Raw genomic sequence first — 14,848 nt, forward strand, 5'->3', positions numbered from 1 at the left:
AAATCTAGCTTTTTTCTCTTCTGTGTTTACAGAAGTTTCTCTTCTGTGTTGCTCTTAGTTTCTCACAAGGGGGAGAACCCCAAGAGCCTGTCTGCTGCCTCTTTCTTAAATTCTCCAGTGGAACTACCAAGCCCCTCAGCAACTTCAGGATGCTTAGAGCTCTGACCCTAGGATGGTTCATGGAAGTTCTTTTCTTTTTTTTCTCTTTTAAAGATTTTTGTTTATTTATTTGAGAGAGAGAGAGAATGAGTGGGGTGGGGGCAGGGAGAAGGAGAAGCAGGCTCTCGGCTGAGCAGGGAGCCTAACACGGGGCTGGATCCCAGGACCCTGAGTTCATGACTTGAGCTAAAGTCAGATGCTTAACCAACTGAGCAACCCAGGCATGCTGGTTCATGCAAATTCTAGGAGCAAATTTATGGGGGGAAAGTGTATGCATGTATGTATATATATATGAAATAGAGAATGGAGACATAGTAAATTGTATTAATCTTAGAGGAATTAAGTAGATAAGTATAGATATCATATATATCATATAGATATATGATATAATAGATATCATATATGATAATATATATCTCTATTGCACAGATCAAAACATAGAATAAGTTCAGGTTCCTAAAATGCTATCTCCTGTTCCCTCCCAACCAATGTGCCTGTCAAGGACTTACTACTAGGAACTCCATTGCCAGAGATTAGTTCTTTCTGTTCTAGAAGCTTGTAAGGATACATACCGTATGTGTTCTTCTGCGTCTGGCTTCTGCATTGCCTCAACATCATGTTTGTCAGCTCATCCATGTCAATAGATTTTACTCTACAATTTACCACTTTTTCCTGAATGAAAAAAATGGCAAAAACTCCAGCTAATTAAAAGTACGAGGTTTTAGGATCAGGATAATCAATATTCATATTTATCATATTGGGTCCCAAGTAGGCACAATTACTTTAAGGATATAAACAGAAAATTCACAACAAATTAACAGGCATTTAAGAAAATGTCCAATCTCACTAGTAATTTAAGAAATATAAGTTAAAGGGAAAAGGCCATTTTCTTTTTCAAATAATTACTTTTAAAGTGATAGTATTTGATGTAGCAAAAGTTCAATAAAGTGGAATACTCTCGGTAAGACTATAAATTAGTACAACTCATAGGAATAAACTCAAGAGTCTTTTACAGGGCAGCCTGGATGGCTCAGCTTTTTAGCGCTGCCTTCAGTCCAGGGCCTGATCCTGGAGATCCAGGATCGAGTCCCACATCGGGCTCCCTACATGGAGCCTGCTTCTCCCTCTGCCTGTGTCTCTGCCTCTCTCTCTCTCTGTCCCTCATGAGTAAATAAATAAAAATTTTTTTAAAAAAGAGTCTTTTACAATCTTTACTGCCCTTTAATATTTTCCCATAGTGACTGCAACATAGGAAATAATCTCAAATATAGAAAAAATTTTTGAACAAAAATGTTCATCCAGCATCCTAAATCATCTAAAAAGTAAGAAACAATCTAAATAAATTTTAAAAAGGAAGCAATCTAAAGATTCAGCATTTAGGGAATGATTATAAAAAATGTGACAGGTTCGTTCAGTAGGATATTATATTATCTTAAAGGATCAGCAGCCACAACATCTAGTTAGCTGTAGGACAAAGAGCCAGTTGGAGAAGGTTTGTAACTCTCCTCTCAGCTTGTCTGGGCAGTGTTGGCTGTTTCATGTTTCATTTCTCATGCGTCACAAAGCTGAAAGCTCTGGAATCCGGGGATTTGTTTATAATCAAACAATGGACTTATTAGGCTTTTAAAAATTAATTAAAAGATGAAAAGCGTGTATTGTGGTAGGAGAATTCAATGTAAAAGGTTCACAGTTTCTAGCACATTTCCTGCCACAGGAGGTGCTAATTATTATTGTCATCACCATAACTAATGTTTTCTTCAGTGCTCTTTGGGGGGCTTCGCTAAGTACTTTATACTATCTCATTTTCTTCTCATTTGTACATTTTGCAAGGCCTGCCCATACACAGTGTTGCAACCTGTTTTCCTCCCATTCCACCTGCCAGTGGGTCCGAGGTTGAGGGGTGGGGGCTTCTGAGTTTTAGTCTGGGCATCCCAGCAGCCAGGTTTTGGGTTTTCCTGCGCTTCCTGGCTTTAACAAGAAGCAGGGTGCAGGCCAAAGCAGGGAGCTGGGTTTGCAGAGTCAATGCCCTGCTCACCTGCTCACTCACTCAGGCAGAGATCCCCAAATATCCCAGCAAAGGGCCCTGTGGGGGGTCGCTGAGGCTCAGAGATGCCTTGGCCCTTCCCACCCTGCAGTGCCTGCTGCTAGTACCCCTGAGCCCCCGAATGCAGTCCCCGGGGCGGTGGGGAGCACCCTGGAAGGCCAGGTGGGCCTGCAGAAGTGGCTTCAGAGAACCTGGAAAACAGAAATCCCTGGGAAGAAAGGAAGATGCAAATTCTTCAGCTGGCACTGGCCTTTTGCCAGCCCTCTCTCGGCCTCACCTACCCCGCAGACCTGCAGCTCCCAGCCCCACGGATTCACCCCAGGGGTGCCCCCTTTCAAGCCAAACAAGCGCAGAGGAGAATTCCATCTTCTCAGTCACGATTCTCTGGAAAAGCACCGATTCTCTGGAAAAGCACCGGCAGGACTTCCTGGCCTGCTCTCACCAGGGTGTGGACTGTGTGGCTCAGGGTTTGGAGCACCCCTCGGAGCCAGCCCTGGGGAGCAACCTGAAATCCCAAGCATCCTCTTCCACCCCATCTCTTTTCTCTCACGTTTTTTACATTTGACTTTTTTTCATGAAAACAAGACACGTGCATCACATAGTCTAAAAATCTAAACACTGCTAGAATTTGAAAGAAAAGAAAGAGCCCTCACTGCTTCATTTCCTTTGGCTTCTCATCCTCCACTTTTCAGTTGTTTTTGTTGTGTATTTTTTTTCCCCCTGGGACTTACTCTGCCTTTTTTTTTTTTTTTTTAAGATTGTATTTATTTATTCATGAGAGACACAGACACAGAGGCAGAGGGAGAAGCAGGCTCCCTCTGGAGTCTGATGCAGAACTTGATCCCAGGACCCCAGGATCGTTACCTGAGCCAAAGGCAGACGCTCAACCACTGAGCCACCCTGACATCCCTACTTTGCCCTAAAAATGCAACCTGCTCAGCAATTTCTCCATGTTTCCATTCTAGAGTTGACTGTCGCCTCTCCAGGATGGAAGATGGGGATCCGGGGCCCATAGGCGCCCCCTCCTCCCTGGTGCAGATTTTGATTAAACAGATAGTCAGGATTTCCATTATCGATAGTGATCCTTACTGCACAGCTCAGGCAAAGTCAGGGACTCTCTGTGTTCTCTATCCTTCTATCGTCTCTATCTCGGTCCTTGTGGGTTTGTGCCCCCTTTTTCATTCCTTCTGCTCCACTTGTGGACTTAGGGAAGTCACCAATCTCCTCGGTTTGGCCAGAAGTCATCTCCTCCAGCCTGCAGCCAGCCTTCTCTCCTCCACAGCCATGACATGTGCCCATTCTTCAGTCTGCCAGCCCATAAAAGAAAAGCTGGAGTCATTTCCCTTCCCAAGGGTACTTGCATCATTTTATTAGGAAACACTGGAGGACAAAGAATGGTCAGGCTGCAAGAAAGAAGTTTGTAAAGCAGAATTTTGGGCTGCCAAGAGGGATGCTGGGGGATCTGGGCACTTGGGTGGCATCCCCCTCACCTTCTGTCTGCCTGGGGATCTGAGGCCAGCGGGGGACTCCTCCAGCTACGAAAGGGTTAAAAGTCAGGGCCAGGAAGGAGCAGGAGGGGAAGCCAAGGGAGTAGACGAAGGAACGCGCTGAAGGAAAGCTAGTTGGCTGGTACCGGCTCCCTTCCATTGACTTGGTAAATATAGCTGTTAAGTAATCTGCGTCCCTGGGGTCAATCTCCTCGGAGGAGCTCGGCGGGGAAATAAGTGTTTGCAGCTCCAGGTCAGAGGTATCCGGGAGAAAGCACCGTGGCCACGTTCCTCTGCAGTTCCCTCTGAGTTCCAGGTCCTCTGGGTTTTCGGGTTTCACCGGTTTCAGGCCGCCAAGGGGTCTGAGGAGCAGGCCTGCCCTTGCTCCTCGAGATAAAGATCCAGGCTGGCCTGGGATGACTGATTGAGGGCCTGCGCTCTGCTCAGTTCCTTATCTGAAGAACATTCCTGACTAACAAGGGGCAGATTCCAGAGGAGTGCTGATGTGGACAGAGGGGCCGGCCGCACAGGGCCCACCCCAGGCTCAGGGCCCCCACCAGGCAGGGCTGCCCCCCAGGCTCAGGGGGCCCCAGGCTTAGGGCCCCCACCGGCTCAGGGGGCCCCCAGGCTCAGGGCCCCCCCAGGTTTGGGGTCCAGGACCAATGTGCCTCATCCCTCCAGTGGGGCCCCAGACAAGGCTGCGCCGCCTACAGGGGCGTTGGGAGGACAGAGGCTGGGGCTGCTGCTGGAACATTTCCATGTCCCCTGCCCTGTTTCTTTCCAGGGGCAGCCAGAGGCCTGTGCCACTTGTGCAATGTACCACCAAGGGGCTGAGCATGGACTCTGTCAACTGGAAACTTCTGTTCTCTGTTGAAAAAGAACAACAGAAAGAAAAGCTGTTGGGGACGGGGTGCAGTGAAGGGAGAGCTGGATCCGGAGACCAGTCCTATTTCCCAGGAAAGGAAAAAACGCCTTCCCTATCTTTGGACAGAGGGCTTTGTACCCTCAGAAGAGGTCTTAACAACATACTGTTCCCTTGAATGTGGGCACAGTGGTTCTGTTTATGAAAGAAAGCAGACATTTTTCCTGACCATGCATTTTATGGGAGACGATTGTGCACACACACACACATGCACACACTCATACACTCATTTTCAAGGACAGCCTAGGCATTTTGCAAACCCAGCCTGTATGGGGCTGACTTAGGTTATGATGCTTTGCTCCTGGCAACTACGTTAATTTGTTTCCCTAAAGCGTTTCAACTGCTTTCCTGAGGGCTCAGGTCACAAGGCACTGCTGAGTGTTCAGAAAGGTCTGCCCTACTCTTTTTTCATATTGGTGGCCTTCCCGGCAAGGGGAGGCCAGCCCAGAGGTTTCTTCCTTGACCATCACCTCCTTTCAGTCACTCCACAGAAGCAACCCGAGGTTGTGCTGGTTAAGTAAATCGAGTCAGTAGAACTCCCCAGTTCCCAACAGCAGGGCTTCTCCAAGTCCAACACGCATAGCAAGATGTTCAAATTACCTGAACATCTCATTAAAAATCCAGGTTCTGATTTTGGTGGCTAGGTTGGGATATATGTGCCTGAGAGCCAGCATTTCTGCCTGGATTCTAGGAAATGCCAGCACTGTAGTCCAGACAACACTTTCAGTAGCAAGGCCCCAGGAGACTTTGTTAGAGAAACACAGAGTAACCCAGCCACCTCACCCCGCCACCCCAATTTGGCTTTGTAAGGCTCCTCTTCTGCTCCAAAGACTTGGGCTCTCCCCCAACCCTGGCGATCCTGGTCTATAACCCTATCTTCATACTACTCAGGGACTGAGTGACACCATGCACACTGCCTTCCTCATGTTTCCCACTGAAGCTTATTGAATCTACAACAATAGTATTAGTACCTCGCCCAACTCTGTGGCAGGTATTAGGCTAATTAGGTACTCCCTGTCCATTAATCGTCACAAATGAGGTATCTGATCACCGTACCAGTGATCCAGGTGAGAACAGCAAGGCTCTGAGAAGTCAAAGAACTTGCCAAAGATCACACAGCCAATGGGTGATAGAGCTGCAGATCCTAATCAGTGCACCATGCTGCTGGTCCATTAGTGACACGGGGCACAAGTGCCATGAGGGATCCGAAGAGTAGGCTGCCTTCCCTCTTGGCACAGCTCTGGAACCAGTACCTAATTCTCCAAGTCCTATGAGTCTACCCTTACCAAACAGGACTCCATGCCTCTGGGGAACTGGCGCTGGGGCCACCCTTAAAGCCCTGCCATGTTGGTTTGAAAATGAGTGGAGCAGGGTTATCTTACATCCATGCTGCAGGGAGAAGACAAAAGGAGCAATAATCTTCAGATCATGAGGCTTTGGAAAGAATAAGCCATAAAAGGAAAAGGGGCTTATCTCGTAAGGTGCTCCTCAGATAACCTCTGCTTCCACTTTCAGCTCTTAATCAGACCTGACACTACTTTTTTCTCCCTAGCCGGTTGAGTAAGAGTCAAGGAAGCATCTCTTTGCTCTGGAATCTTTTACACTCCACCACCTACTGCACTGATCAAAATGGGGGACACTGGCTTTCTATCTTCAAACAGAGCAAAGCTCCAGTAAGCCCTTGTTACCTTGCATTCTCACACACACATACACAGAGGCTTGATTTGCTAAGCAAATATACGTCTCAAGGGTGGGAGGGGACACATGTACCCACTTATTGAAAATAATCTTTAAAAGAATTTTGGGAGAATCCCTCTTGCTGGAGCTGCATCCTTGCCATTCATGTGAGTCTTGAGCTACCTCTCACTTTGTTCTGCTCACTGTGGACAATTATCAACCGTGCTCATCTTTGCTCTGCATTCTTGTTTCTCTACAGCTTGGTGTGAGCTCTCCTCCGGGCACCCAGGGAGCCCAGTCATCTCTTGGAAATAAACTGTCCCATATCCTTCGTCTTTACTTGGGATGCTCCCTTCATTACCTCACCTTATTGAAAACTGATTTTATCTGCAGGCTGACACTGTCCTCTCCCGGCACAGCATTCCAACACATAGCTCCCATCTCCCACTTGGCCATTCCACGCCAGCAGGCCACGAGGTGCCTCTCCTCCTCCCTCCTCCCTCAGTTCTCTTTCCTGACCCTGTCTTCCCTCGAAGGCCCTCATGAGCTCTGGGCAAGTCCACACCATTCTGTCTCCCCTTCCCCAATCCTTCCTGTTTCCCACTGCCTAGCATGATCTTCACATGTCCTCATCTCTTGCTCCTCCTCCTTCTAGAAACATCCATAGATATCCTCTTCCGACAGTTCCTCAGCTTCCTCAGGTCTGGAGACCTTTTATCTGCATTGATTTGATGTTATCAGGACACAAGTAGATCATCATACAGAACCGCCCCAGGCCCCGGCTCTCTCTAGAGCCCTGAAATCCTCCTTTCAGTTCTACAGGATCTCACATCTCCTTGATCCTCCTCGGTCAATGAACCTATCACTTCCTTTCTGTTTCCTGAGTGTCCTCCTGGCTTTACTTGCATCCTGGCCCAGGTGGGATTGCCCACTTTCAAGCTCCGGCCATCTACTGGTGGAGGGGGCCGCTCCCTGGTTTCATTCCTCTGAGGTTTCCCCTGCAGTACTTCCCTTTCACTAACTCCAGAGGTCCCTACTCTGCGCACCTGCACTTGCTCTTTCACTTCTCTGCTGCGAGCCCATCAACTGTGGAGGCTGGTCGCTGGTTTTGGACATCCTTCCCATTATCTAACCTCAAGGAAGACTTCAGTGGGCCTTGGCAGGGTCTCACTCACTTTGGACTCCTTCTCCTATGCCCATGGTGCCCCTTGCAGCCTTCGTTTCACTCCTGGGGTGTCCCTGCCACCTCTGCTCCCTGCTCTCCTGAGGTCCTTCTTTACTGACAATATTGGGATTATTCGATGTGGAGTTTTCCCATTGTCTTTCCGCTCCCTGTCTGCCTTCTCCTCATTAGACTGTTTATTGTTTTCAGCTCGGAGCACTGTAATAAGCTCCCAACTGCACAACCCCATCCTTTCCCCTTTCCAGCCCAGTGTCGGATGTATTATTTCAAAGAACACATTCCTCACTTGCTTAAAAATCTTCAGGTTTCGGGATCCCTGGGTGGCTTAGCAGTGAGCTGTCTGCCTTTGGCTCATGTCCTGCGTGATCCCAGGGTCCTGGGAGCGAGTCCTGCATCTGGCTCCCGGAAGCCTGCTTCTCCCTCTGCCCATGTCTCCGCCTCTCTCTGTGTGTGTCTCTCATGAATAAATAAATAAAATCTTAAAAAAAAAAAAAAAAAAAGAAAAAAAGCCAAAACTTCAGGTTTCCCCTATTGCTGCTTAATGATTTGACCTGCCAGGCGTGGCTGTTTTCCACACATACCCCTTTTGTCTGACACTAAATCTTTGCTCATGTTATCTTCCCTGTCCTGGGGGACTTCTCTCCCTCATTGCCACATGATCCAATCTTATCTGACCTTAGAGGCAAGCTCAAAAGCCATCTCAGACAAGAAGTTGTCCTTAAACCCTCCTGTCTCCTACCTTTGCTTTCTTACAGCTCTTGAATACTCTTGTAACATTTATGACTTTCCTCCCTGTATTATGGTTGACACACAAAAACTGTATGTTCCTTCAGGGTACAAGCCCCCTAGCAACAGCACAGCTCCTGACATACTCTGTTGGGCTATTTAAGATGCTTTTATTATAAATGTCAGGAGCATAGTTAATAGAGGCAAAAAGGAGACATTGTTAGGTAAACACACACAGCAGATCACACAGCAGTGGGCAGTACAAAGAAACAACAGGCTTCAGGGCCGACTAGAACAAAGGACCTGAATTAACAGAACATGTGCTCTATGTCTTTACTTCCCTCTGCATGTTGGATCCATTCTCCTGCTGCAGTCAGGATGCCTCCACATGGCAGTGCGGACTCTCAAGATTCACATACTGGCTTCCACCTCCAAAGAGAGCTAAGTTTCAAGCTTCAGTTTGAAAGAAATCTTGGAGAAGTACTCTGATTGGTCCAGTCCAGGTGGAAGTGTCTGCCTCTGGAGCAATCAGTGATGGCCAGGGGATTGGATGACTCAGTCTATTGGGAGTTGCTTCCTGGGTTCTGGAGCCCTTTTTAGAAAATGATCCAGGCAGGCAGCCCAAGAATTATAGCAGGTTTGTGTCCAATAAATGTATAAAAACCCATGTTGTTCATATTTATATTAATTGATAAGAATTATGCAGTAGTGCCATAAAAAGTCAATCACCACTTATGGCTTTTTGTCATTTTAACCATGTACCTTATTCTTACTTATCCATTAAAGTAAGACTTTTAAGTAGTTCCACTTGCTCAATCTAATTCCAATTAGAATAAATACTTGCACAGGAAACAACAAACGTCGGAGAGGATGTGGAGAAAGAGGAACCCTCTTGCACTGTTGGTGGGAATGTGAACTGGTACAACCACTCTGGAAAATTGTGTGGAGGTTCCTCAAAGAGTTAAAAATAGAAGTGCCCTACGACCCAGCAATTGCACTGCTGGGGATTTACCCCAAAGATACAGATGCAGTGAAACGGCAGGACACCTGCACCCCAATGTTTATAGCAGCAATGTCCACAATAGCCAAACTGTGGAAGGAGCCTTGGTGTCCATCGAAAGATGAATGGATAAAGAAGATGTGGTCCATGTATACAATGGAATGTTACTCAGCCATTGGAAACGACGAATACCCACCATTTGCTTCGATGTGGATGAAACTGGAGGGTACTATGCAGAGTGAAGTAAGTCAATCGGAGAAGGACGAACATTATATGGTTTCATTCATTCAGGGAATATAAAAAATAGTGAAAAAGATTAAAAGGGAAAGGAGAGAAAATGAGTGGGAAATATCAGAGAGGGTGACGGAACATGAGAGACTCCTAACTCTGGAAAACAAACAGAAGTAGTGGAAGGGGAGGTGGGCAGGGGGATAGGTGACTGGGTGACAGGCACTGAGGGGGGCACTTGATGGGATGAGTGTTACACTATATGTTGGCAAATCAAACCCCAATATAAAATACAAAAAAAAAAAAAAGAATATATACTTGCAGGAAATTGATTCTTCCTTAAAGGGCCTTTAGAATCAAACTTTCCTGGACACGTGTGGGTGGCTCAGTCGGTTAAGTGTCTGCCTTCAGCTCAGATCGTGGTCTCAGAGTCCTGGGATTTACCCCTGCATTGGGCTCCCTGCTCAGCAGGGAGCTGCTTCTCCCTCTCCCTCTGCCTCTGTGCTCTCGCTCTCTCTCTCTCAAATAAATAAAATCTTTTTTAAAAAAAGATTTTATTTATTTATTCATGAGAGACACAGAGAGAGAGAGAGGTAGAGACACAGGCAGAGGGAGAAGCAGGCTCCATGCAGGAAGCCCGACATGGGACTCGATCCCGGGTCTCCAGAATAACACCCGGGCTGCAGGCGGCGCCACTCTGCTGCGCCACCGGGGCTGCCCTCAAATAAATAAAATCTTAAAAAAAAAAAATCAAACTTTCCTCTAATCTAGATAGGCCTTACCTCTAAAGAAAATGGGTCGATAAAGTTTCCAGGTATATACATCTGGCCCTCAACAAAAAAATATCATCAAGCTATCCTTTTTTATTGTTGTACACATTTCTCTGTACGTTGATCAATCTCCTGTCCTCCACTTTCACCAACACCCCATACCTTGAATCCCAGCATTTGTGGATTTGCTATATGGAAAGCATCTTTGTTTCCTTTGCTCATGTTGGTCATTATTCATTATGCAGAATTATGGACATATTCCTTAAGATCGGTTTTTCTGGCATGGTCCCTTATGGCCTGGGCTGTGTGATTCAGATTGGAAAGTATGTTAAGAATGAAGGAATTTTTATCACTTTGAGCTTTTCCACACGTTGAGATCTTTAATATCCAAAGTAGTCATTTTAACCCCTTTTATCAATATCATCTCCAGTGAAAGTCATTAATAACTGAATTACCCAGAACCTCTGGTTCTCAGGTCCTTGAGAGCTGGGGGTGGTAATGGGATGGGGGACAAAAAAGTCTTTTATTTCAACTGAATGCTATGGCTAGGGGAGGAAAGATGTGAAGAGATGTAAGAACAGGAGAAAGTGGGCCTTTAATGCTTTACCCAATAATAGAACATCTATATGAAAAGGAGATTAATTTATCCAGATGACATGCAGATCAAATATCTAAACAATAAACTGAATATTTTTTCCATAGATTTGGAGTCACCAGCAAATAAAGATATAAGATGCCCAGTTAAATTTAAATTTGAGAAAGACAATGAATTTTTTTAAGAATAAATATATCCTATGCAATATATAGGACATATCTCTACTAAAAATTATTGGTAGTTTATCTGAAATTCAAATTTAACCAGGTGTCTTGTATTATCTGGTAATTCTATTTAAATTAAATATTCTGGTCATGTAGAGACACAGTCTGAATTTTATTTTTAATCCAATAATCCTTTTTTTAAAAAAGATTTTTATTTATTTGAGAGAGAGAGCACTCCCACGCAAGCAGGGGGAGTGGCAGAGGGAGAGGAAGAAACAGACTCCCAGCTGAGCAGGGAGCTCAACACGGAGCTCAATCCCAGGTCCCCGGGATCATAACCTAAGCCAAAGACAGATGCTTAACTGACTTAGCCACCCAGGAACCCCTCCAATAATCACTTTTTAAAGATATTGATCCATAGAAATGAAGACTTTCCCCTGGCTTATCTATCTTTACACCATTTTTGAAATGGAAATTTGGACTACTAGTCTCAATTTCAAACTTTCTTCTAAATGGCCCACACTCAAAATAAATAAATAAATAAATGGCCCACACTCTTAGCATGGAGCACTAAAGCATCATAGTTTAATCAATAGACAAATTGATTTAATGCTGTATTCTGTTAGTAGCATCAGAAGGTGTAGTAAGAGCTAAATAGAGGTGAGGCAATCATCTACTCAAGGACCGCTTATCAAGGACATATTTCATGTGTTGTGCTTTTCATAGCTCTAAAAGGTGCACAAAAATATATGAAATTCATTCAACAACTCTTCATGCAAAGTTGATTATTGCCAGGCTGTTATTCAAGGTGCTAGGAGTGCTACAGAGTTCCCACTCTTGAAGGACTCCCATCATTAAGGAAGAACACATCAGATAAGGTGGTAAAAAGAACCAAGATCCCCAACCCTAAGGGATATGCTGTTTCCCTAACTACCAGGGTTTTTGTTTGCCGAATGGTGTATACAAACTGGTTAAAGGTTGACTTTCTTAAGATACCAAAGAGAACTTTTAAAGTTGGGTGGGAGAACATAGAGAAGAGAAGAGAAAAGAAGCAACTGACAGAGGTGGGCTCTTTGATAGGAAGATGAAACATGTCTGATGGGGTCATGGATGAAATTTCTGCTTGCTGATACATATGGGATGCGACCTCTCTTTCATAGATTCCAAAGAATCTTCATTAGAACACCAATCTTCTTATTGATATGTTGTAGTATCAGATGTGTTTTAGAGGATATGACATAGTGGTGAGGAGGGCCTCAAAGTGAATGTAAAGTAAGAGCCAAGGTTCCCCTTGGGAGGCCCGCCCCATTTGGGTTACATCCTGGAGATCCTCGTTTTGCATATTTGATATAAGTTAAGGAATCCAGCTGCATCTTAGGTTGTTCCTAAGAAGACAACTCACCATCCATGCCAAACATTTGGATTTTTGTGTAACAGAGAGAAGATACTTCTGGCATGAGCTGCAATGGTTCTTGGCATCAGTGAAGTTTCTTTTGTTTCTAAGCAAACCAAGGCCAATTAGGCAAGAAAAAAAAAGGAAGATGTGGGGGAAGGGGTTGGTGGCAGAAGGTATTAGAGGCATGTGGGAGAGCTTACAGTGAGGAAGAGCTGACCAGCTAGGCCTTGAGAAAGACAGGGGGACAGGGACCAGGGGGCTCCTCCAGGGACCTCAGGGGCCAGAGCTCACGGATATATATATATATATATATATATATATATATATATATATATATTTTTTTTTTTTTTTTTTTTTTTTTTGCTGCTGCTACCATGTGCTTTAGCCCTATTTACTTGTCATCTCTATTCATGTTTTCCGGTTCCTGTGGGAGACTCTGGTTAGCACAGCTGGAGTCAAGAATCTCTCTACTCTTTGTAGCAGAATCATTTGAGTTGGACAGTCTCCGCTTTTCATGTCTTTAACATATCTCAAAATTAGATGGAGACGGCATAATCTTGGATGCTTATACTGTGCGTCCTTCTTTTGGTTTAACTGAGAATCTTACATTATTCCATCTCTCTGACACACACTAATTTGGAAGTTATATGCACTCTGCTTCTACTCTTTTGGTGGTTACCCTAGAAAAATTCCAACTTGCACCCGTAACCCACCAAAGTCTAAGTTAATCAATATCTTTACTCTCCTCCCAGGCAATGTGAAAACCTTAGAATGCTCAAACTCCATTCCTCTTTACCTACTAATACTGGTTTTTTCCATATATTTTAAATCAACCTTTAAACACAACAAAAAATATGAATTACAATGTTATATTGTCAATGTTCATTTACCTCTGTCATTTGCTTTGCTCTTCACTCTTTTTGTATCTCAAACATTCCATATAGGATCATTCATTCGTTCATTCATTCATTTTTTTTTTCATTCATTTATTTATTCTGCCTCAAGTACATCCTTTAGCATTTCCTTTAGGAGCTTTTGTTAGTGATGAACTAATCATTTTTATTTCTCTGGAATATTTATTTTGTCCTTATTCTTGAAAGACTTTTTTCTCCATTGCATCAACAAATTCTAGGTTGGCAAATTATTATCTCTCAGTGCACTGAAACTATATCGCTGTTTTTCTAGCTTCCCTTGTTTGCAGGTGAAAATCTGCTGTCACTAGAGCTGCTATTTCTTTAAAAACAATCTATTCTCTCCTTTTTTCTGGATGCTTTTAAGATTTTTCTCCTTATCTTTAGTTTTCTGCAACTTCACTATGATGCCCCTCAGTATGTTTTATTTATCCTGCTTGGGATTTGATGGGTTTCCTGAATCTCTGCAGAAGTATCTGGCAGTTCTGAAAATGTTTAGATATTATGACTTTAAATGTTGCCTAGCTTGGGACGCCTGGGTGGTTCAGCAATTGAGCATCTGCCTTTGGCTCAGGTCGTGATCCCAGGGTCCTGGGATGGAGTCCCACATCGTGCTCCTTGCAGCGAGTCTGCTTCTCCCTCTGCCTATGTCTCTGCCTCTCTCTGTGTGTCTCTCATGAATAAATAAAATCTAAAATAAACAAACAAGTAAATAAATAAATAATGCCTAGCTTTTTTCTCTCCCACTTTCTAGAATTCCTATTTAACACTCTCTTGCATATATCTCAACCCCTCCTTCCCATTTTTCATCTTTTGATTCTGTGTTGCCTTTAGAAAAAATTATTTTGCTGTTTCTCTAATTGTGTTTAATTGGCCCCCAGGGTTTTTAATTTTGGTTTTTTTTTAACTTCCTTTTTTTAAATTTTTTTAATTTTTTTTAAAATTTATTTATTTATGATAGTCACAGAGAGAGAGAGAGAGAGAGAGGCAGAGACATAGGCAGAGGGAGAAGCAGGCTCCATGCACCGGGAGCCTGATGTGGGATTCGATCCCGGGTCTCCAGGATCATGCCCTGGGCCAAAGGCAGGCGCCAAACCGCTGCACCACCCAGGGATCCCCAGGGTTTTTAATTTTGATTAAAACTTAAAGTTAGTTATTTTTTAGGCCCACTGACATTTTTTATACTTTACCCTTCAAAGTAGATATTTCTTTTTTAAAACTTTATTTATTTATTTGAGAGAAAGACAGAGAAAGAGAGATATGGCATGAGATGAGTAGGTGGAGGGGCAGAGGAAGAGAGAAGCAGACTCCCCACTGAGCAGGGAGCCTAGGGAAGTAGGGCTCAATCCCAGGACTCTGAGATCATGACCTGAGCTAAAGGCAGATGCTTAACCAACTGAGCGGCCCAGGCGCCACACCATGCAGATATTTCTAAACTCTATTTTAAACACTAAGTGTGGATGCTTAATAGCTGCTAATTCAGTAATCTAACATCTATGTTGGTATTTTTGCAGCTCTTTGTTACTTCTGCTGGTTTCCTTGTGTGCTTGAATATTTTTTTAAATATTTTTAATTATACACTGCTC

General features: G+C 44.3%; 1 protein-coding gene across 4 annotated transcripts in view; it reads right to left on the reverse strand.

Moving 5' to 3' along the window:
- LOC140604785 (uncharacterized) overlaps positions 1 to 14,848 on the reverse strand; it is a 196,918-nt gene that overhangs the window by 61,395 nt on the left and 120,675 nt on the right. Inside the window, exon 4 of one of the 4 annotated variants that reach the window (XM_072776328.1) lies at positions 3,569 to 4,557. The exons of the other annotated variants lie outside the window; for them this stretch is intronic. Within the exon in view, the coding sequence (XP_072632429.1) occupies positions 4,286 to 4,557 (272 nt within the window). The 3' untranslated portion in view covers positions 3,569 to 4,285. Of the gene's footprint in view, positions 1 to 3,568; positions 4,558 to 14,848 lie in introns of those variants that run through there. 4 annotated transcript variants of the gene reach the window in all.

The sequence above is a fragment of the Canis lupus genome, chromosome 15 (assembly GCF_048164855.1).
Source record: "Canis lupus baileyi chromosome 15, mCanLup2.hap1, whole genome shotgun sequence".
NCBI classification, from domain to species: Eukaryota; Metazoa; Chordata; class Mammalia; order Carnivora; family Canidae; genus Canis; species Canis lupus.